Source organism: Exophiala viscosa, assembly GCF_022695815.1.
Source record: "Exophiala viscosa unplaced genomic scaffold EDD37scaffold_2, whole genome shotgun sequence".
NCBI classification, from domain to species: Eukaryota; Fungi; Ascomycota; class Eurotiomycetes; order Chaetothyriales; family Herpotrichiellaceae; genus Exophiala; species Exophiala viscosa.
In genome coordinates, this window is record NW_026944354.1 from 467,304 (window position 1) to 487,894 (window position 20,591).

Genomic DNA, 20,591 nt, shown 5'->3' on the forward strand with positions numbered 1-20,591 from the left:
TAGGTGCCTTCTCCTCTTCCTCCACCACCTCCACCACCTCCACCACCTCCACCACCTCTGCCGGTCATTTGAATCGAAGGAAAGCTTGATCAAAGTTCTTCTAGAAGGGAAGGTCGTCTCGGCGCCAGCCTTTGAGATTTGTCGGCCCTACCCTTCCCCACCAATACAAGCTGTCCCATTAGAGGTTTAGACTTCCATCTTCAAAATGAACATGGGCCAGTCCCTGCCCTTGGATCATGCACATGTTGACTACCATTATGCAATACTGCAACTACAACATCCGTTAATCCTCTCTACTCCGCAGAGTCCGTAGGAGATATTGAAGCTTGCTCTCTTTCAGCAGCACCTCCGAGGTCCGGAACAGCCGTAGTTCCTAGGCGGCTTTGTGACCAGGCAATCGTACACGATGCTTTCGAGAGCAACTCCAAGGAAGACAGCCTCGTCTTGATAGCACGGAATTTCATACTAGCAGTGATCTCAGAAGGCTTTTGCTAGGGTATACATAAGCGAACAAATACAAAATCTTTGGCCGACCTGCACTAGTAGCGAAGTCATGGCCCATTGCTGAAAGCAGACTCATGAAGCTGCGATCTCTTTCTGCACCCACTTCTCCAGTCCGCCTTTGGCGATGATTTCTTGCACATTCGGTGGGAGCTCGCCTACCTTTTCCGTCCACGTCTTCCCGTTCGGGCCTTCGCAAACCTCGATCTGAGACTTTTTAACATCCCACACCAAGGTCCATCCCGTCCGACGGGACAACTGTTTCTCCCGTGGAGTCGTTACTGCCGGTGGTGGCGAGTCCAGACTCTGTTGGTCTTCTTTATTGCCCACTGGCTCCGTGACATGACTGTCTGCTTCTTTGTGGGGTTCCTCTGAAAAAGTCTCTCGCAGTCGTTGAATAAGTTTGGGCACCTCCAGGCCCATCAAGGCATTGTTAATGCTGTTGCGAGAGAAAATGTTGCCGAAGCTGCCGGCGATGACCAGTGGAATCTTCTTGGCAAGTATCGCAGTGGCGGCTTGCTCGCGAGAGCTGCCGCAGCCAAAGTTGAAACCAGAAACCAAAATGTCTCCAGCCTTCGCCATCGACGAAAACTCGGGATCGTAGTTCTCCATACATACCTCGGCCATTTTCTCAACAGGTACGTTGTCCTGGTACGTGTATTTCCCAGGGTAGATGCCGTCGGTGTTGATGTTGTCCGCATCACAGAAAACAATCTCTCCTTCGACACGTTCTGGGAATCCTGGGTAAACTTCAGTCGAGCCTGCCGAAGCTTCGCTAGTAGTCTGTTCACTACTACCGAGTTCTCCTTCGGCAGATTCGATGATGCCATCCAGCTGGTTGATGATTTTTTGGAAGGCTTCATCCGCAGTGATCATCCGATCTTCCTCTTTGATGCCGTCGCCCTCGCCTCGGACCACACTGGTCCAGCCATCAGGCTTTTCATACCAACCAGGCCCACTGATCTTGCCGGACAGCGCGCTAGCTGCGACCACTTCGGGACTTGCCAGATAGGCTTTAGCGTCGGTGCTTCCCATGCGGCCTTTGAAATTCCTGTTAGTCGCGCTGATTCCGACCTCGCCCGGCTCAAGCAGGCCCGTTCCGAGCCCGATACAAGGGCCGCACCCTGCTGGCAACGTGATGGCGCCAGCATCGACAAGCGTCTGCCAGTCGCCCGCATCTTCTGCGATTTGTTGTTCTGGAGTCGATGCTGCTGCAATGTAGAACTGGACACCGTTTGCGATCTTTGGGATTCCACCACCGCTCTTTTCGGCTTCGTCTTTGAAAACCTTGGCAGCTGCTGCAAGATCCGAGGCTCGTGAATTGGTGCATGACACCAGATAAGCTTTGTTGATCTTGATGTCTTGACCTTCGAGAACGTCCAGTGGCGTGGCAACCTTGACAGAGTTAGGGCCCGAAACATACGGTGACAGCGTGTTGAGGTCGAGGTGCAGATATTTTGCGTATTGCGCTCCCTTGTCAGCCGAGAGCTGCGACTCGAACAGCTGATCAAGCCTGGAGTGTGAGAACCTTTCATTTCCAGACCGACCTTCGGACGAATCTAGCGCTGCCATGGTCGCTTTGGCTCTGAGCCATCCCTGAGTCATTATATCAATAGGGAATAGGCCAGTAAGCGCACCCCACTCGGTAGTCATATTTGCAATGGTCAACCGGGAATCGACGGGTAGACTACGCATGGTTTCTTCTGATCCAACGAACTCGATGGCGTGGTTTAGCACGTCGTCCTTGTCGAAGAGCCCGCAGAGGGCGACAATCACATCCTTTCCAGTGACGCCTTTTGGAAGAGTGCCTGTGAACGTGACCTTCGCGACTGGCGGGATCTGCCACCACGTCCGTCCGGTCGCCCAGATACTGGCAGCATCTGTCCGCACCACAGGTGTTCCGAGACCTACGAATCGTCAGAAAGTTGTGTCGGTAAACACTGGATGGAAAAAAGGACTTACACCCAATTCCGCCGTACATATTGGTGTGGCTGTCGCTTGCAACGACCATGGTCCCCGGCCACGCGTAGCCCTCTTCCACCATGATCTGATGCCCGATACCCCGTCCCGCAGGGTAGAAATCAACGCCCTGCTTCGTCGCAAACTCCTCTATTTGTCGGTATTTGGTCAGGTTCTTCTCTGACTTGTTCTGCACATCGTGGTCCAGCGTCATCACGATCTGCTTGGAATTTTTGAGGCTTTTTGCCCCAATGGACATGAACTTGAGGGCGACAGGCCACGAGTTGTCGTGCGTCATGCAGTGGTGCGGTGATATCGTCACGTAATCACCCGACTTTACGTATTTGTCTTTCGCTAATCCGACCGCATATTGCTGGACGATCTTTTCCGTCAACGTCTGCGGTACTCTCGGCGAGGTCTTCAGGGAGGACAGGATCGCAGCGGCATTAGAGTCTTCGAGTTGCGAGTGAAACACTTCTTGCCGTCGCTTGGTGTTCTGGCGGAAGCTTCGTTTCTGCGGCAGCCATTGCACACGAATGGGTGGGTTTGCGGAGGCTCGCAGCGTCGCCGCCGCTGGGGCGCTGGGTCGGAGGGATACCTGTCTCTAGGGTCAGAAGAGGACCTTGCATATGTCGCAAGCGGGCTCACCATAGCGAGGGCTCAACGTGTACAGTCGAGCCAGAGGCCGGAGGAAGAGGACAAGAGCGTTCTCCCTGTTCACACCCCGGACATGCCGTCTTCAGACTATGCAGCCTCGTCAGCACACTTGGTGTGAGTCTCCTGACAAGGGCAGTCCTCGTTGTCGAGTGCTGCACAATAATACCGCCGTTGGGTGTACAAGAGAACAATAGTCCAAGTGCAGGTATCCAAGTCTCACTGATTTTCTCCAATTACTACTGCCGTGCTCCGATTGGAGGAGGCGTGTACTCCAGGCTGGAATTTTTTGGGATGGAGTTTTGCTTGCTCCGATTTCGCTGGCCTCACGTGCATCATTTCCGCAGCGAGAATAAGGGGACTTCAGCCTTGTAGGACTGGGTCAACCTGGTAATACCTATTCATCGAGGTAGAATACTCTATCTGAGATGTCCTTCAACCTCATGAATCTCCAACTCAGGTTCGCAGTGACTATTTATAGGTGTTGAGTCTGATTCTGGCTCCCAACTCTCCCGATAAATGACTCTGGATTGACCTTGCCATCACTTCTTGTTATGCAAGAACCGGCCGTTCCAACAGCACTTTTCCGTCCAAGCCAACCCAGATAACTTTTCTGACACAGAAACCCTCCTTCTCGAGAGATGAGACATTTTTAGCCAACGCCAACGGCTTCCGCTTCAGACTTGCATGGTGGGAACTCCGACTCTTATGACCGCTAACGACAAAAATACACCAACGTCGATGATAGTCGCACACAGTTGGTATTATATGCGGCCAGGCGCTCCTCCACCCCAAGCGCTACCGAAATTCATGCTGTTCTTAATCTTCAGCTTCGGCATGTCGTCATCAGCCGCCTCTCGAGCAGGAGCATGCTCAGGGGTATCGGTTGACTTCTCCTCTTGGGCTTCCTCAGACACCGTCGAATCATACCGCGACCGATGAGCTGCTTCTTCGGAAAGCTTGGCATCCACCTTTTCGAGGAAGGCGTTAGCTGCCTCGGATTTCGCATTGGAATCAAGCATAAGTGGGCCATGAAGAGCTGGATCATCGTGGGTCTCATGTTCTGGTTCCTCTTCCGCCTCAGCGCTCTCCAGAAGGGGCTCTTTGGGCAAATCAACGGGATCTTTGGCCGCTGACGTGAATGAGAAATAGCCATCGGAGTTCTCTGATGGACGAAGTGGGGGTCGCTTCGTTGGAGCCGGCGCAATTGGCTTTTCTTGCTTCGGGGTCAAAACATTGGTGCTTGTGTTGCCTGAAGACAAGGTCCCGTCAAATATCATTGGTGTGTGGCCGGCGTGTCTTTTCAACTTCTCATCCAGCGGCGAAAGCAAAGTATTGACATCCACTTGCAACAATCCGTCTGGAGCCCTCCTGGGTTGTGGTGATGGCGTGTGGGCCGGCGAGGCAAACTGAGGGCTGGTTATACCTGTGTCGAAGCTAGAGGTCAAAGCCGAAGCTTTGAGGGTGATGCCATCGAGGGTTTTGTCAACCTGTTCAATCGGCACCGGGACATTTTCCACCTTTATCTGAGCAGTGGGAGAAATTTCTTTGGACAGTGGTGGGAGTGCTTCGTTTTCCGAAATGCTGGGTAAGTGGGCCCCGTCCTCTTCATGCGAGAAGACCCTTGTAGCAGGAGGATAATTCTCAGGACCAGCCCAGACAGGCGGGTGTGCTCTGTCTGATTCTGAGTTGGACCTTGTGCGATTATGACCGGCGGTTGTGGAGGGCTTGAAGTCCGCCCGAAACGCGTACAGACTCGTGCCTGAAAAGTCGTTACTGGACCTCCTGTTCGGATCCTTGCTCCTACTGATTCTTCGTTCCAGTTCCCCAATGCGAGCTTTGAGCGCAGTTCTTTCTATATCCCATGCTTTTCGCTCACTTTCATGAGACTCTCTCAAGCGCTTATTTATCAATTGACATTGTTCCATGTATGCAGTAATATCCACTTCCGACGTAGCATTCGACATGTGAAAGCCGTGCCTGGGTATTTGACTCGAAGATGAAACAGCTGGTAGCAATGGGACGTTTGTCGTTGCTATTGAATGACGTGCTTGCATCTGTATGGGAGGAGCATCAGAGAAACGCACACCCTTGGAAAAGGTACCGTCGCCTGATGCATCCATTTGGTTTGAGCCATTCAGTGGGGAGAAGTTGCCTGGATCATACTCAAGAGCTGGAGTAGGATCGAAAGCGTGAGTCGGAGAATGAGGAGACATCTCTGCCGAGCCGACTGGATGGAGGAATTGCTGATAAGTTGTGCGCGTGTATGATTGAAGAGTCGAGGAGCGCTCGTAGTATGCGCTGGAAAGAGAGGTCAGGAAGTTCGACCACGTGGGAGGACGTGTTATGTATTTGTGTTAAGCGAGATGAATGGCAAGAATAAGGTGAATTGCTACAGAAGTCGAAAGATGCTATGATGCCAATGCATATGTGTTGGTCTCATTGGGCACGGGAAGGCCACCAGGTATAAACGATTGAACGGTAGATGCTGTAAAAAGAGATGGATGTTTGTTTGTGCGATGGATGCAACGACCAGGTGCGTTGTGGCAGCTGGAGCCAGGCAGGGACAAACGGAGACAAGAAGGCTGAAGTTGCAGTTTGATCTGATTCATCTCTTGTGCAGCCCAGAAAATATGACGTCGCGCCGGGATGTCAGTGGTTTTTCCGCCTAGCGTCCCAACAATCAGCGAACCATAAGGGTCCAAGGCCTGCCCCAAAGGCCCCGTAACAAGATGCTTAATGCAGGGTCTTCCCTATCTGATTTGAAAGTGCCTGGCAGCCTGGCTTTGTCAGTACGCGGCTCGCACGGCAGCCTTTTCTCTTCTGAGTATGGACCTGGAGCCAAAAAAAAGGTCCCCTGTCAGGTACGGGCTTCAAGTTCAGGTCAACTGCGCCATGTCCGGATGTACTGCATTACTGCGGCCTGTTATCTGTATACCAAGACACGTGCGGGACTTTTGTAGGTGCTGAGATCCTTTCCGTAAGCACGCGACGATCAGATCCGCCCAGATATGCCGATACTACGTAAGCAGCCTCGCACAGAATTCATCCGCACGGGCCGCTTCTCATCCACATGGCGCTGGATCTTGTGACGCACACAATCATCATGAGGCCCAAGTTACCTCGTCACGGTCGTATCTCAAACGGCAGAAGTTCGGACGTGCCATCTGCATTTTCCAAAGAAGAAGAAAAGCTCGCTGACCGCAGATGTTGTGCAGGGTCCTCAGAATGTCGTTCATGACATTGGCTTCAATGGAGATTGCACATGTTGATGATGGGGCCGATTCCGTCAAGATGACATCGCCTGTGCCCTGGGTGCGGTCTCGTAGATGTTTGAGAAGCTCTCGATAATGCTCCAGCACTCGATTGCAAGAGTTGAGGTAATGGGTACCCACAAAACTTACCAGGCTGTGGCTGTGTCTTCGACAGTATGGTAGAGATTTCGAAGGCTGAAGGCGTTCCCTCTGCGAGCAAAGGCTACAAAATCGGAAACCTCTTCGCTATGGGTATCAGTGTATAAGTCGACTGCTCGCAAAAACTTTTCAACCATTGTACATCAGGTCGACTGCTCCACCATTGAGCACAGCCCCTCCTGGATCGTAAAACCCTAGCCCATCGTCAAAGCCCATGAACAAATTCTCGAAAGCGTCCTCAGAGACCGTGAAGCCCGGGCTAAGCAGCTGATCGATACCATTAAACATGGCCTGGCCAGGCCACCGCCTGTTTGGCGCAAAGTTATTGGCCATGGGCAGAGTCGACTCGGTCATATTGGCAAGCGGAACATTTTGTTGTGGGAAGTGCTGTCGTCGCAGTTCTGGAGACTCTTGGGCGCGGTCCGGCAATAACGATTCCGAAGTTGTCGACTGGCGACTCGCTTTTCCAGCGCCATGGCTAGCAACAGTGCTTGACGCCTCAAGGATCTGCTGCGCGCGCTCGAACAGCCGGTACATAACGCCAGCACTCCAATAAGTGTCTCGAAGCTCCAGAAGTATCAGCATACAAAGGCGAAGCCGAGTGCTGGCAAGACCTTTGACCAACGGATTGGCTGACTTGAGGTCGAACAGGTGTATCTGCATTGCTGGTATCAAAGAGGTAATGCTGTCCAGAAGTCAACGTTAGCATGTGACACACGCTAAGATGTTTGAAGATGGGACGGTTTACATCATGGGCTTCAAGAGATGAACTCCATTGAGTTCGATGATTTTCTCCAAAAAGCGGTTGGTGCTCGAAGCGGCTGACCTGGCTTTCTCCATGGCCGTCTTCTGCCATGATGCTTGTTCTGCACGAGACATGGCTGGAGGCTCGCCCAAGAGGTAAGGGCGGTATAGTATAGCGATTGTAGCCCTTGTATGTGTTAGCTCTTCCCTCTCATTGATCACTAGTAAGTCCATTCTCACTGATAGAATAGTTCGAGTTGGTAGGCGTGGAGGCGTGTGTTGTGGTTGAAGTGATTCGCCAAATTCTCCGTATCGGCACAACCATCCAATGCTTGTGCATATACATTGATCTCGTCAACGTCCGGCTTGTGACCCTGAACTCGGTAGTGAACACGTAGTATGCTTCCGAGAACGGCGCTGATGTTGACGAAGCGGGTCCACATCCTCGCCAGTATCTCGGCATCTGGTGGCATGTACGTATCCCGGGCTTGCAAAGAGATGGTGTTCATCTCTTTAATGATGTCTTCAGCGGTAGGTAAGGAGACATCACAGTCTTCCTGATGGATGCGCATCGGGCGTCCTTTGGCCAGGGACACCCATCGGTCTCTGATCACGCATGTCCACCACAGCCGGCGTCGAAGCTCTTCTGGCTGTCGTTGACCCGAGCGTAAGGCTTGGGAGTGTCGATGGAGGCCAAGGCTTTGACAAAGAGAGATTGCAATTCCGATCCAGTACCATGCTCCGGTATGGTCTTGTGCATCGCTATACCAAAATCCCATCAACAAGACGGATTGAATGAGTGTGAGTTTCTCGGTTCCGCGATCGAAGTCGTAGAGACGCTTATAGGTTGTCAGTAGCGAGGACGGAAAGATCTCTACAGGTTTCAACCCACCTTGGCACGCGCATAAAATGCAACCTTCATCGCTTTCCTAGAAGTGTAACCGGCCTTCGCCAACACTTCGGCACCAACGAACTTTATATCTTCAGCGATGGATCGGCCAAAGGTAAGTATACCAACTCACATTGGTTGCAGCAAGAGCCATGCTCCAAAACAACAGCAGGTTGACATTTTGGGTCCCGCTCTTCACGTACTCGTTCAGGAAGCTTGCAGCATCGATCACGGGCAGGAAGGAGTGGACATGTCGGAAATATGACCGGACCAATTCGTCTGAGACGTCGCGTGGGAGGCTGGCGAATGCGCCTACGTCCCTCAAACACTGAAGTTCCGAAGGCTTCCATGAGCTTTTGGACGCTGGTGAAGGGAGATAGGGTACTGCCTCTTGGGCTGGAGCCGGGTGACATAGCTCGTAGACTGAAAATCGTGGACCGCGGCGGTCACCTATTGCGGTCAGGCTATGATCTCCTCCCTCGATAAAGGTCGCTTACCTAGGTAGGAAATGGAACTGTCATCTGGTAGTAAGCCATCGGTCTCAGGGCTGGGCCGACGATTCTTCGTGATATGGCTGTCGATACTTGTGGCTATCGATACAGGTGTCTGCTCGTTGGCTGGAAGAGGCAGTTGAGGTTGAGAGTGTGCCCTGTTGGCATTGGGAGAAAGGATTGCCTCCTTGACCGGCGGTGGATGAGGGTTCGGTGTTAGATTATAATGACTTTGCTTTGATGGTACTTGAGCATGCTCCAGCTCGTTGTTGTCGTGAGTTGAATGCACGTGTGAGTTCTGGAGTTCACTTCGTGCTCTGCGGGGCCTATGCAACAATCCTTCATGTCAGATCAATCCGCATAGTTGTGTATGGTATCGTATCTTACCGGTGCTTCTTGCGTGGCAGCACTTCGCAAATGGACGCATGATCCTGACAATTCGAGCAAGGTATGCCCGTCTTAGTAACATCGCATCTCACTTTCCTATGATTACAGCTCTGGCACGCCACACGTGATCGATTGCGTTGAGCCCCGTTATTGCTGTTGTTGTTGCCCTGCACACTCCGCTCCCCAGAGTCCCCCTCGAGATCTGCCTCGAGCGACATGATGGAGTCAAAATGTAAAAGATTGCCGCGGCAAATTGCTTCAGCAGGACAGATGAGTCTTAACGGTGCCGCACAGATTGGATCGGCTCGTAAACTTGTACAGGACATGGGAAGCCTTGTCAGCCGCGGCTGATTCGGCTTGATGGCCCAAGGTTACATTCGGGAATCTAAGTGCTGACCGTCTCCGGACCATGGCGAGCTGCAGCAAATCTGGGGTGGCACGGGTGGTCTTCTCCGCCACAGCCAGTCATGCTTACACACACACCTCGCTTCAGCCAAAGACACTAACAAAAAGTCGGACATGCGGTCAATGTCATTTAGCTGCCCCATACTTGGCCGAAATGACCTCCTGAAGAGAAGTTTGCCGATGGAGACGTCCCTCAGCACGACATGTTGAAGCTATCACGAAGCCAGAAATGCTATAAATCGCGGCTAGCATTCCTCTACGCTCGCCATGATCTTCGAAAGCTCGAGCTCCGCTGAACTATTGCTTGACCTGACGATTGCTTGAACACTGTCAAGATGAACACCGTCGAATCTAGCCACAACAACAACATCCAAGAGATGAAGGAAGAGAATATGGTCCTTGAGACAGAACGACTCGACGATCTCGATGCCACCAAGGCTGAAGCCAATGGCTTCACTCCCCAGGATGAGAAGCGCCTTGTCCGCAAACTCGACTTTTGGTAAGGACAATGTCTTCTCAAACACAGTTATCCTGGCACTGACTGAAGATCTCGTGTAGGCTTCTTCCCCTCATGATGTTCACCTATTTCCTGCAAAGCTACGACAAGGGAATCATGAGCGCATCGACACAGTTCGGCTTCAACAGCGACCTGAAGCTGACCAGAATCATCGGCTACGAAGCAGATGGGACGGCAATCACGAACAATCAGAAATATTCGAATGCATCAATGATTTTCTACATTGGCTACCTGGTCGGCACCTACCCTATGATGTACCTATCTCAACATTATCCTACATCACGAGTCATTGCTGGCGCAACATTCCTTTGGGCTGCCGTCGTCATGTCCACAGCCGGATGCCACAACTATGCTGGCATCATGGTCAACCGATTCTTCCTCGGCTTCTTGGAGTCTACTGTCGCGCCAGCGTTCACGGTGCTTGTAACCTTCTGGTGGACCCGAGAGGAACAAGCCCTGCGAACGAGTCTCTGGTACTGTTGCGTCGGGGTGGCCACTACTCTTTCACCGCTGATCAACTATGGACTTGGACAAATTCATAGCTCGCTGAAGGCTTGGAAGCCAATCTTCCTAATCCTCGGCGTAATCACGGTCTGCTGGTCATTCGTACTTCTCTTCACCCTTCCCGATAATCCTTTGACTACCAAGCGGCTCAACGAGGTGGAGAGGAAGATCGTCATCAGCCGTCTGGAGCGAAACAATGCCGGCACAGTCACACGAGAATTCAACAAGGCTCAATTCTTCGAGGCCTTCCGCGACTACAAGCTGTACAGCTGCACTCTGATCATTCTCCTAACTGGTGTCCCTTCTGGAGCGATTGGCACATTTGGCACTGTTGTCATCAACGGCTTTGGCTTTTCTCACTTTGACTCCCTGGCACTGACCTGCCCAATTGGTGCAATCACGGCTCTGAGTATCCTGTCGATCGGCTATGTGACGCGTAAATGGAACAATCTACGCTATCTGTGCATCATCGTATGCGCTCTGATTTCCATTGCCGGTACAGTGATCGCTTGGACCGGTCCTCGAAGCAACCGAGGTCTCTTGTTCGCTGGCGTCTTCCTTATTGCCGTTCAGGTTGCTGCGGGTGGTTTAGCTGTTTCCTTGGCAGCCTCAAACATGGCTGGACATACCAGTAAGTACCCAGGCACATCTGCGATATGGGCCCTTGCTAACTCGAAGCAGAAAAAGCTACTGTCAGTGCCACTACGTTTGTAGGTTATTGCGTGGGCAATGTGATCGGGCCGGAGATCTTCGGTGCATCCCCGGGGCCTGTCTATCACGCCGGGTTCATGGGCAGCTGTATCTGCCTGTGCTGTGTGGTGGTGATTGCAGCCGTGACTTGGGTGTTACTGAGGAGAGAAAATGCGAAGCGCAATAGGGCCACGGGTGGGACTGTTCACTTGCACGGAGTCGACGAGGATCTTTCGGATCTTCAGACCAAGGACTTCAGATACGTTTTGTAGAGGAAAGTGCGTGCATAGCGCCTGAACAGCAGGCGTTCAATGTCTGACAACTAGGGCCGTTCTCTCTGCTCTCGTGCTTTGCTTTACAGGCACCAAGCCTTCCACAGTCTTCATCGACTTTCGTAGCGGCGCAAAGACTGACCATGAGAATGGGACATTTCCCTATTGCGCCGACCTTCGGCTGGTTTCTTCTCTGAAGTTCGAATGAATCATGAGACCTCCTACACTCATCTCGTTTAGCAAAGTCGGCGTATAGGAACCGATGCCATAACCCACACACACCCCGCTATTATTGCCCGCATGATTGAGCCTCCAGGATCCCGGATTCGTCTCTTGCGACCCCCTTCATCCTCGTCACCATCCCTGTTTTTCCCCTCGACTAAGAGCCTAATGTACCGAAGTACCCGAATTTCCCGAACAAACCCACATCAACTTCTTTCAACCACCTGACTTTGCCTTCACTTCGACCTGCTCTGATCAACATGCCGTCAACGTTGTTTCGAGTTCACCGGCAAGCAAGGCTGTAGGAACTGCAGCCCCATAATGCCCATCATGACGCCCACAACCTCCGCCGCACGGAGGGCACTCCGAAATTCCCCAGCCCAAACCCCAGAAGTAGCCTCAACCACGAGAACAATTTCCTAAGCGAAATGGAGGAAGTTGCGGCTTCTGAATCTATATAAGTAATCGACCTGCTCAATTGACCTTTACGTCGGACAATAAAGGTTGCTTTCGCAGGTACCAGAAGGCTCATTCTGAGATCTTTACCTCAAATTCTTTTCCAACTCCGAAACGCCTAGAGCTGCTCTAATCTTCCGGGACACAATGGCAGCTTCCAGAACGGTCACGAGATTATGGCAATGCATGTTCACCCTATGGTTCATGCAGTTCACCTCGGTGGCAGCACGCACACTCATTCGCGACTTTGCAACTGGGGGCTGCGGACGCACCCTTCCTGCAGGACAACAGAATGGCAACACGGCAAATGTGACCATCCAGAGCGACAGCCTCACACGAAGTTACCTCGTTTTCGTGCCCCCACATTACAATCCATATATACCCACCTCGGTCATCTTCAGTTATCACGGTGGATCCAGGACGGCGCAGAGTCAACAGCAGCTCGATCAGTTGACCAATCCCGAGTTCAATACGGCATCTCTGGTCATTTACCCCCAGGGAGTCAATGTGAGCCCCTTGACAACGATGCCTGCAGCCGGTTACTGACGAAGTTTGTCGAATAGAATACCTGGCAGGGCGTCCCGGGCATCACCACCAACGATGTGCTATTCACAGCCGACATCCTTGCCGACGTTGAATCACGTTACTGCATTGATCCTCACCGCGTCTTCGTGACCGGGAAGTCTGATGGCGGTGGATTCTGCAACGTCCTGGCTTGCGACCCGAACCTGTCTTCTCGCTTCGCGGCATTTGCCCCGGTGTCCGGAGCCTACTATGTCGATACGTTGCCCTGCAATGCGACTACCGTTAACCTGCCATGCTCTCCGTCCAGACATGACATCCCGATGCTTGCTTTCCACGGTGGAAACGACACAACCATCTCCTACAACGGCGGCGAACGGAAGGATGAGTGCCTCCCAACTATCCCACATTTCATTGAAGAATGGGCAGCTCGTGACCTCCTGAGTCCGAAGAACACGACAATCCCCATCGCCAACAACACGGTGCTGTACCGCTATGACGCTGGGCTGGAAACAGGCCTGGTTGGGCTTGTGTATGATGCCGTCATCGGGCACGACTGGCCCAGCACGGCACCAAATGCTGATAACCAGGTGGCCGGCCATCATCTCGCGAGCTTCAACGCGACTCCGATTATCCTCGGCTTTTTTGCAACTCATCCTCTGATAGTCTTGTAATCGTGCCGTTAGGTAGCTTCAGTGGCCAAAAGCATATTTCTGAAAAGCTCAGACCCATCTCCACAGATCCATATTTATTTACCGGACGTTTATCTCTACTAATTGCCGAAAGTATACTCCGCAAGGCTGCAACATTCTTCCTATCCCGCTGTAACCTACTCGCAGGACAATTCATGTGCTATGTTGTCTCCTTGTATCATGTACCCGAGGTCCAAGATGTATGCACTTGTTCTTGGGCTTCCGCAACCTCCTCCAGTATAGCACACAAGACAGACCCCAAGATGATACAACACCAGGAAGAAGTTCCAGTCGCAATTCCGTACCTGCTGAGTCCCAGTCCAAGTCCCAGTTCTAGCCCTGCTTTGAGTCCGACGACCAAGTCTCTCACTTCCTCCAAGCCAACAACGACCACACCCAAAGCCAAACTTGAGCCACGCTTCTCATTACCCGACAGTACACCACGGTCGAGCAAGACCGAGCTGGTCATCGGCGGCGTCAGGATCTACATCTACGGCCTGGATGACTTGCAACGACGCTCCGATACGGATGTGGGAGTGTTGTATCTTGCACACAACCGCACGCGAACATACCAAGTCACAGAGGGCATTGCCCACGAGGTCCTACACAGTTACCGCAACGATGGCAAGACAAAATCCGTTGAACTCATCGCTATCACGATGAACATGCGAAATCATGGGGACCGTGAGGTATGGCAACGACGCTGGCCCAAGGCCTGGCTTTTGCGTCCACACAGACTACATGCTAATATGACACATAGATCAGCCCAGCAGCGAATCTCACATGGTCCGACGGCAACGACAACCACGGAATGGACTTGCTGTCCCTGATATCTGGGTCAGCTCAGGACTTCAAGCTCATCCTCGACTACCTGCCATCGTACTTACCTCAGTTCAAACGCTTTTACAACATCATGGCTGGTGTATCGCTAGGCGGTCACACGGCATGGCGCATGGCCAGCATGGCTCAAGAACAATTACACGGTCTAGCCATGATCGTTGGATGCCCCAATCTAAGCGCCCTGCTCCTCAGTCGGTTAGGCGTTGATCCCGCCAGTCTCGGTACAACGGAGGACGAGATGCACAACGTCAGTTACGACAGACTTGAAAAGGTGATGAATGAGGAGCAGCGGCGCCGCTGGCCGAGGCCGCTGGCGGAATTGGTCAGCAGTGGCGATAGAAAGGCTGCAGACGAGTTTCCTGCTGATGTACGGCTGCTGCTGTGCAATGGGAGGCAAGATCCGTTGGTACCGGCGCGACATACGGCGGCATGGGTGCGGCGACAGCAGGAACGCCATTGTGCTGAGAAGGTCAGGTTTTTTGTCCAGGATAACACCGGGCATAGCTGTACTAAGGAGATGGTTGGGATGCTTGCGGCCTGGCTGGGGAATATGTTTGAGGTGTCTGGTTCTGGTGCTTAGTGTTGGTCACTCCATCTTTGGCTGGGTACCATGTCTTCGGGTCCCCCGTTGTGCTGCTTGGTTGTAGACAGCACCATCTTGCATAGAGCGCTGGTTTGGGTGAAGATATAGGGTAGATCTTGTGGCTGATACCACGAACGGCGTTGTTCTCATTAGATGGTACCAGCTGAATGCCAACGTTCTCTCCTACCTTCCCAAAGTCTGGCCACAGGAGCATCTGCCTAGAAGGCCAGCCTCTCTGGGATTCGCGACACCATGATCATACTCAAACGGCTGGTCCGACAACCTTCTCCTCCAATGATCACTCCTGATCTCAATCGTTGTCACAAAACTTACCAGCAGGCGTGGAACCTCCACATCTTTGACTTCGCGGAGGTCAGCGCGAACAGCAAGGACAGGCTTGGCCAGAACGACCACCAGGTCTGGTAACGGATGACAAAACAATATTCCAAATGGGTTATTTCGACAGTGATCATGTCCAACATAGGTACTTGAATTTAGGTCTTCTTTGATGCTTACGTCATGACTTCAGGAACGGGTTATTGACCTGTGACGCCTAAAAGCCATACTTAGACAATGCCTGGTGATGAACTTGTTCTGGAGCATATTTGGTTGGATTTCTCACCGGCGTTCATCACAGAACACCAGGAGCTCATTCTGACGGAAAGGGCTAGACATGTCGGACAAATATGTTCACCCTAGCGACCCGGGTGTCGAACCACCCATTGAGAACGAACAATAACTTCTCGGCGAGATCATTTCACTAATACATGGGGTTCAGTCGCACAACTTCTCCATGCACAGGCACGGATTTCGAGGGACGCATGTGAAAACTCAGGGAATTGTTAAGGCGAACTCACCATCAACCACCTTCGAGACGAACTCGCACACGGCATATGTTCACCCGAGAACCAAAAAGACAATGGAGGAAAGAAGCCTGTCGTACTCCGATTCGCAAATGAGCCAAGTTTTCTGCAGGATGATCGAGAGCCTGGCCCTCGAGGATGCGGGATGAAGGTGTTTGACGTTGCTGGAGACTTCCTCGATCCTATGGGCGAAAAGACCCATACACAACGCCCCCCTTCTAGAACTGACAGATCTCCCCACCACAGTAGAGATATTCCGCATCCGGGAAGCAAACTTCAGGAAGCCAGAAAATCTAAAGTACCAGCTGATGAAGCGTACGGAGTACTGACGTCCTCACGCAAATGGCGCCGGCAATGTTACCCAACCATCATTTTGTGGGTTATACCATGTATTCGCAAAGCGCATATTGTTGGGGTCCAAATCTTGTGGCCAAGTATGCACTCTTTCCCACTGGGAAGCTGCAAGAAGAATTGGCGAAGAAGGACAAGATTGATAAGAACTCGGATCCCGAGCAGCACTCCATCTGGCTGCGAGAATTTTTTCAGCAATACGATGCGACATATGATCTCCGGATACAGCTCTGCGAGAACCTGAAGGACCAGCCGGTCGAAAAGTGCAATTATGAATGGGACGAAAAGAAATACCCGTTCGAGACGGTGGCTTCGCTGTTGTTCCCCAAGGGCCAGGACTGCTTTGATAGTGCGAGACGGACATTTTGGGAAAATAAGATGAAGCTCAATGTCTGGTATGGGCGCAAAGATCAACAGCCACTGGGAAGTGTCAACAAACTCCGAAAGACATTGTATCAGGAGGCGCAAAAATTCCGGGATACGCTGAACAACTCTGAGTCGATATATATCAGCTCGGTTGACCAACTCCCCTGAAGTAGAGAGTAAGTCTGCGAGAAAATCCGACAGAACACGTTCTCGTACTGGTGGAATTTGCGAAGTGGCTGTACGGAGAAAGCTGCGACATGAAATTCGAAGTGAAGAAAGCTGTTTCTGAGAGAGTTTTGGTAGTTGTGTCGCCGGCACTGAGGTATACTAGTAGTCAGGGGACAGAATGTGGTGATGTCATAGAAACACGTAGACACGTCCCATCCTGGACGCGTTTCCGTGCCACTTTAAGCATACACTTAGTGACATTCTAAGGTTCTTTTGACTCAGGAACGTTCTGTGAGGATATATCGTTCATTGTTCAAAAAGATAAAGAGTCACCTTTCTGGAGCTTACTGCACTCATTCTTTAGAGGTGCAATTAGACAATGCCAGTACGAAGGTCAGGGGCAACGAAGGCTACGCCCAGCTCCGCAAAGTCCCATAAGCGCCAATTGTCAGAAACCCCAGCTACTGTCACACCAAGCAGCAGAATTTCCAAGAGATTGAAGGAGTCTGCGGAAAAGACCAAGGTCACGCCCACGAAGAGCAAGTACTTTGAAGAGCCAGACCTTGAAGATGACGAGGTCTCCGACAATCCGGCAGATGAAGTCCAAGACCCGGGGTATGAGGATGAGGATGCATCCATGACAGAGCCGCAGACTTCTAGTGAAGAAGAAGACGACGAAGACGACTATGATTCTGACGAAGATGTGAAGCCACACAGGCCAAAGAAGAAGGCGAATGGCACGAAGGCAGGCATTGGCGCGGCATCAGCCATTGCTAATGAGAAAGAACTCTGGCGACCTGGCGTCCAGACAGGCTTGGGCCCAGGTAAACAGGTTTTCATTGCAAAGCCAAAGCCCAGGGGAGATGGCGGTGTCAAATATATGCCAGACAGAATCCATCCGAACACCATGGCATTTCTAAAGGACCTCAAGAACAACAATGACCGAGAATGGTTGAAAAGTAAGCGTGTTTCGATAAGTGCATCGACCACACCTTGCCTTCATATTATGATATGGTATCCTATTAGCGAGGCATGTTCTAACAAACCCCAAACAGTGCATGACCCAGACTATAGGCAATCGTGGAAAGACTGGGAAAGCTTTGTCGAGACCCTGACAGAGAAGATCTCACAGATCGACGAAACAATACCTGAGCTCCCACCCAAAGACCTGGTCAGCCTAATTTCACAGCCTTTCCTCTTACCTACTGACACCCAATTTGCAGGTATTCAGGATCTATCGAGACGTCAGATTCTCTCCTGACCCGACGCCTTACAAGGTATGTCTTTCTTCCAACTCTTTGTCTGTCCGTCCGCACCGAATCTCATTGACGATCTCGAACAGCCACACTTCTCGGCGGCATGGTAGGTTGAAATCCGAAGTCGTCGAAACATGGTGAAGCAGGAGCACTGACCTACAACAGGTCTCGGACGGGACGAAAGGGACCGTATGCAGCCTACTATGTTCAGATTCACCCAGGAGGAAAAAGCTTCGTTGGTATGTCAAGAGAATGCTCGCTTAAGATCGACCTCACTCATCTCTTTGGTCGCGCAGGTGCTGGACTCTGGATGCCTGAAGCCCAACCACTGGCTCTTCTGAGGACTAACATAGATAGAAAGTCGCACAAGTTGAAGCGTGTGCTGATGGAGCCCCAAATGCGAAAACAAATCTTGGGGGGAGCCTCGGACGAGAGGAAGGCCATCAAGGCTTTCGTGGCGCAGAACTCTGAAAATGCTTTGAAAACGAAACCAAAGGTTAGTCAGTCTCTTCCCTTCTTCGCACCATGTGTTCGTGGCTGGCTGGGAAATACTCCAACACGTTGTTGAGGACGGGCGCATCGTCGATGTCTGTGCATCGTCTACTCGTACCGCCTGCGAACAAGCGATGTATCCCCGCCTTCGGAGACAATTCCCCTCTGTGGCAAGTCCCACGAGAGCATGAAAGCATATATTCGCATTCGGTCGAAGGAAGCCAGACTATTGATCTCTGTCAGTGCGACTGGCGTCCCATGATCCATCGATAGAAACGCTTTGCTGTCGTCTGACCGCTGCTCTTGGGTGATGTCTGGGGGGCCGACTCGACAGTCTTGGTAGCGTTCTTCCTCGGTTGCTGAGCGCGAGGGCCACATCTTCGCCACAGGCCGGCTCCCGTGCGTAAGAAGAGCTCCCTTAGAGTTAGGCATCCGCTTGCACGTGGGAAATAAAGTCAAAAATGGTCTTGGATCTGCTGTCTGAGCGCGAGGAAACTACGAAATGGTGAACGGCACCATCGGCAGGACGATTCGGAGGGGGCAATAATGGCGAACGCTGAGGAGTGCCCCTCCTCAAGCCTTGACCATTATTGTCTCGGGTCGTTCCTCAGTTGCCCGCCACACAACACTGCGCGCAGCTGTCATCACCAGCGATCCCCAACACGAGCCCCAGCGTCTCGATGCTCAACTGATCTCAGCATCTCTGAATGCCGAAAGGAAACCTTGTTTGGACACGAGCTGATAACTCATTTCTGCAGGGTTATGACGCCGACAATCCCAATATCGAAATGCTGCGCTTGCGCAATTTCACGCTCGGCAAGGCGATACCGGACGAGAAAGTCCTAAGTGAGCATGGTTTGCAGAATATCCTTGACTTGATTGGTGTCCTGGTACCCTTTGTAAGTCCACCCCACCTCTTTTCAATTCGTCTTTTCCCACAATTTGCCGCGTGCTCTCGCGTCGCAGCGAGAGTTATGGCGTGAATCGCACAGAGACTTGCCGAGAGGTAATCGTTAGTGCGTTCACACATAGACATTGCCCCATCCTCTTTGGTCCTCATCAAGGCCGTGGCGCGCTTTGACTGGATGATAATGTGATGAAGGAGGGCAACATGATCCGTCTGGTGGCTCTGATGCTGCCGAAGGCTCCCCACCCACCCATGGTCGCGGCTGAGAATCACTCCAGATGTCCCGTTCCTCGCCCAACAAAGCGTAGCATGCTGACGATTGTGGCCAGGTCACGTACCTCAATAGCGTAGTCATGCCCGATGAGGATGACTCCAGCAGTGATGGCACAGACGGTTGAGCGTTGATACATTGTGACAAGATGGTAAAGATGATGAATATTGCCACCGACGTTTGAATAGCTCGGATGAACATACCTCTTTCAAGAAAAAGATACTCGCTGGAAAAGAACTCTTTTGGGCGCAAAGGGGCTCGTGCTGGTGTGCAATATTGCCAATGCTGGGGCCTCTGCACACAATCCCTGCAAACCCCACACCTACCTGGCCAGCTGGCTCTGTGTTACACTACTTCCTTGGTGGAGTATACTCCGGTTGTGTTGCGTGCACAGCTGAATGAGAAGTGATGTGTGATGCACTTTGTATTTGACGTCAAATCACCAATTGTGCGCAGCAAATATCGTCCCATCATCAGTCGTGCTGTGTTGACGCTGTTGAGGCGTCCAATTGTAAGTGGAGTCACATGACGCTGTGGTTGATCGCCCTGGGTCTGTGAACGACACCGTGCGCGACGGATGTCATAAGTTGGAATAGAGGCATGGTATCAAGGATTATAGATGTGACTCTCGGCTGGTGCAGTAGCACCGAGTAGAGACGGGCCGCATCGTCAGAGGAAGGACATCCTAGTTCTAGTTGTTATGGGCCGGATGTCTTCGAACCCAGTTGTACTCGTAGGGGGCTGGCCAAATAGCCCGCGGCTTTGATGGTCCTCCAAGAGATAGCGACCGAAATGCACTCACTTCAGTCGCCGTTCAAATACTCAAAAATGTGGCGTTGTACTTTGGTGCCTGTATGGCGAGGACGAATGTTGGGCAGCAAAAGGTCAACCCCTGCGTTCGTCGAATTCCTTTTAACCATCAGCAGACCGAGAACAAGACCGCAACGAAGCGAGGCTTACACGGGTTATCATTGGCTCCCCCACAGCCACCTACCATGTACACTTAGACCGGCTGGGTTGTACGGACTGCCAACAACAGCGGGCCGAAACGCACTGCATTTGCTACTTTTCACGTGAGCGTGTCGCAGGGCATGTTCTTTGCTGGCCAGTCATTCGAATTTCTCGGTGCCCTGTTCCAACGAAGAGAAGTGTGCGCCCAAGTCATTGGTCCGATTT

At 51.9% G+C, this 20,591-nt stretch overlaps 8 protein-coding genes across 8 annotated transcripts; 5 read left to right on the forward strand and 3 right to left on the reverse strand.

Moving 5' to 3' along the window:
• Positions 1–322: 322 nt before the first annotated feature.
• On the reverse strand, positions 323–3,374 carry EDD37DRAFT_225603 (mitochondrial homoaconitase). Its single transcript, XM_062810472.1, has 3 exons — positions 3,109–3,374; positions 2,464–3,058; positions 323–2,408 (listed from the first exon to the last, which is right to left on the reverse strand). Exons 1-3 carry the CDS (start codon positions 3,109–3,111, stop codon positions 577–579), a joined length of 2,430 nt encoding a protein of 809 aa, XP_062672590.1. The 5' UTR covers positions 3,112–3,374; the 3' UTR covers positions 323–576.
• A 504-nt stretch (positions 3,375–3,878) lies between these two features.
• EDD37DRAFT_605538 (uncharacterized protein) lies at positions 3,879–5,330 on the reverse strand (the record flags this gene model as incomplete). The annotated part of the gene is made up of 1 exon (XM_062814820.1): positions 3,879–5,330. One exon carries the CDS (start codon positions 5,328–5,330, stop codon positions 3,879–3,881), a length of 1,452 nt encoding a protein of 483 aa, XP_062672591.1.
• A 1,036-nt stretch (positions 5,331–6,366) lies between these two features.
• Positions 6,367–9,428, reverse strand: EDD37DRAFT_225627 (fungal-specific transcription factor domain-containing protein). Its single transcript, XM_062810473.1, has 7 exons — positions 9,039–9,428; positions 8,658–8,977; positions 8,294–8,610; positions 8,164–8,244; positions 7,512–8,110; positions 7,276–7,458; positions 6,367–7,212 (listed from the first exon to the last, which is right to left on the reverse strand). Exons 1-7 carry the CDS (start codon positions 9,362–9,364, stop codon positions 6,657–6,659), a joined length of 2,382 nt encoding a protein of 793 aa, XP_062672592.1. The 5' UTR covers positions 9,365–9,428; the 3' UTR covers positions 6,367–6,656.
• A 350-nt stretch (positions 9,429–9,778) lies between these two features.
• Positions 9,779–11,426, forward strand: EDD37DRAFT_656054 (major facilitator superfamily domain-containing protein; the record flags this gene model as incomplete). Its single annotated transcript, XM_062818802.1, has 3 exons — positions 9,779–9,942; positions 10,002–11,095; positions 11,146–11,426. 3 exons carry the CDS (start codon positions 9,779–9,781, stop codon positions 11,424–11,426), a joined length of 1,539 nt encoding a protein of 512 aa, XP_062672593.1.
• Positions 11,427–12,163: 737 nt separating this feature from the next.
• Positions 12,164–13,348, forward strand: EDD37DRAFT_225653 (carbohydrate esterase family 1 protein). Its single transcript, XM_062810474.1, has 2 exons — positions 12,164–12,611; positions 12,668–13,348. Exons 1-2 carry the CDS (start codon positions 12,252–12,254, stop codon positions 13,298–13,300), a joined length of 993 nt encoding a protein of 330 aa, XP_062672594.1. The 5' UTR covers positions 12,164–12,251; the 3' UTR covers positions 13,301–13,348.
• Positions 13,349–13,581: 233 nt separating this feature from the next.
• EDD37DRAFT_646411 (Alpha/Beta hydrolase protein) lies at positions 13,582–14,738 on the forward strand (the record flags this gene model as incomplete). The annotated part of the gene is made up of 2 exons (XM_062817729.1): positions 13,582–14,007; positions 14,079–14,738. 2 exons carry the CDS (start codon positions 13,582–13,584, stop codon positions 14,736–14,738), a joined length of 1,086 nt encoding a protein of 361 aa, XP_062672595.1.
• Positions 14,739–15,849: 1,111 nt separating this feature from the next.
• On the forward strand, positions 15,850–16,673 carry EDD37DRAFT_225671 (catalase-like domain-containing protein). The gene has a single exon (XM_062810475.1). The coding sequence runs from the start codon at positions 15,947–15,949 to the stop codon at positions 16,487–16,489; it is 543 nt and encodes a 180-aa protein (XP_062672596.1). The 5' UTR covers positions 15,850–15,946; the 3' UTR covers positions 16,490–16,673.
• Positions 16,674–16,868: 195 nt separating this feature from the next.
• On the forward strand, positions 16,869–19,962 carry EDD37DRAFT_676358 (uncharacterized protein; the record flags this gene model as incomplete). Its single annotated transcript, XM_062819568.1, has 8 exons — positions 16,869–17,448; positions 17,545–17,660; positions 17,713–17,766; positions 17,832–17,851; positions 17,911–17,984; positions 18,042–18,241; positions 18,996–19,136; positions 19,474–19,962. The coding sequence occupies 8 exons, from the start codon at positions 16,869–16,871 to the stop codon at positions 19,540–19,542; spliced, it is 1,254 nt and encodes a 417-aa protein (XP_062672597.1). The 3' UTR covers positions 19,543–19,962.
• Positions 19,963–20,591: the final 629 nt, after the last annotated feature.

Bases quoted from the DNA above. Each gene is read 5' to 3' on its own strand.
- EDD37DRAFT_225653 (XM_062810474.1), top strand. From the start codon at position 12,252: ATGGCAGCTTCCAGAACGGTCACGAGATTATGGCAATGCATGTTCACC. The intron at 12,612-12,667 runs GTGAGCCCCTTG...TTTGTCGAATAG, and splicing joins TTTACCCCCAGGGAGTCAAT to AATACCTGGCAGGGCGTCCC.
- EDD37DRAFT_225671 (XM_062810475.1), top strand. From the start codon at position 15,947: ATGGCGCCGGCAATGTTACCCAACCATCATTTTGTGGGTTATACCATG.
- EDD37DRAFT_225627 (XM_062810473.1), bottom strand. From the start codon at position 9,364: ATGTCCTGTACAAGTTTACGAGCCGATCCAATCTGTGCGGCACCGTTA. The intron at 8,978-9,038 runs GTAAGATACGAT...ATTGTTGCATAG, and splicing joins CTGCCACGCAAGAAGCACCG to GCCCCGCAGAGCACGAAGTG. The intron at 8,111-8,163 runs GTGGGTTGAAAC...ACAACCTATAAG, and splicing joins CATTTTATGCGCGTGCCAAG to CGTCTCTACGACTTCGATCG.
- EDD37DRAFT_225603 (XM_062810472.1), bottom strand. The intron at 2,409-2,463 runs GTAAGTCCTTTT...GACGATTCGTAG, and splicing joins TATGTACGGCGGAATTGGGT to GTCTCGGAACACCTGTGGTG.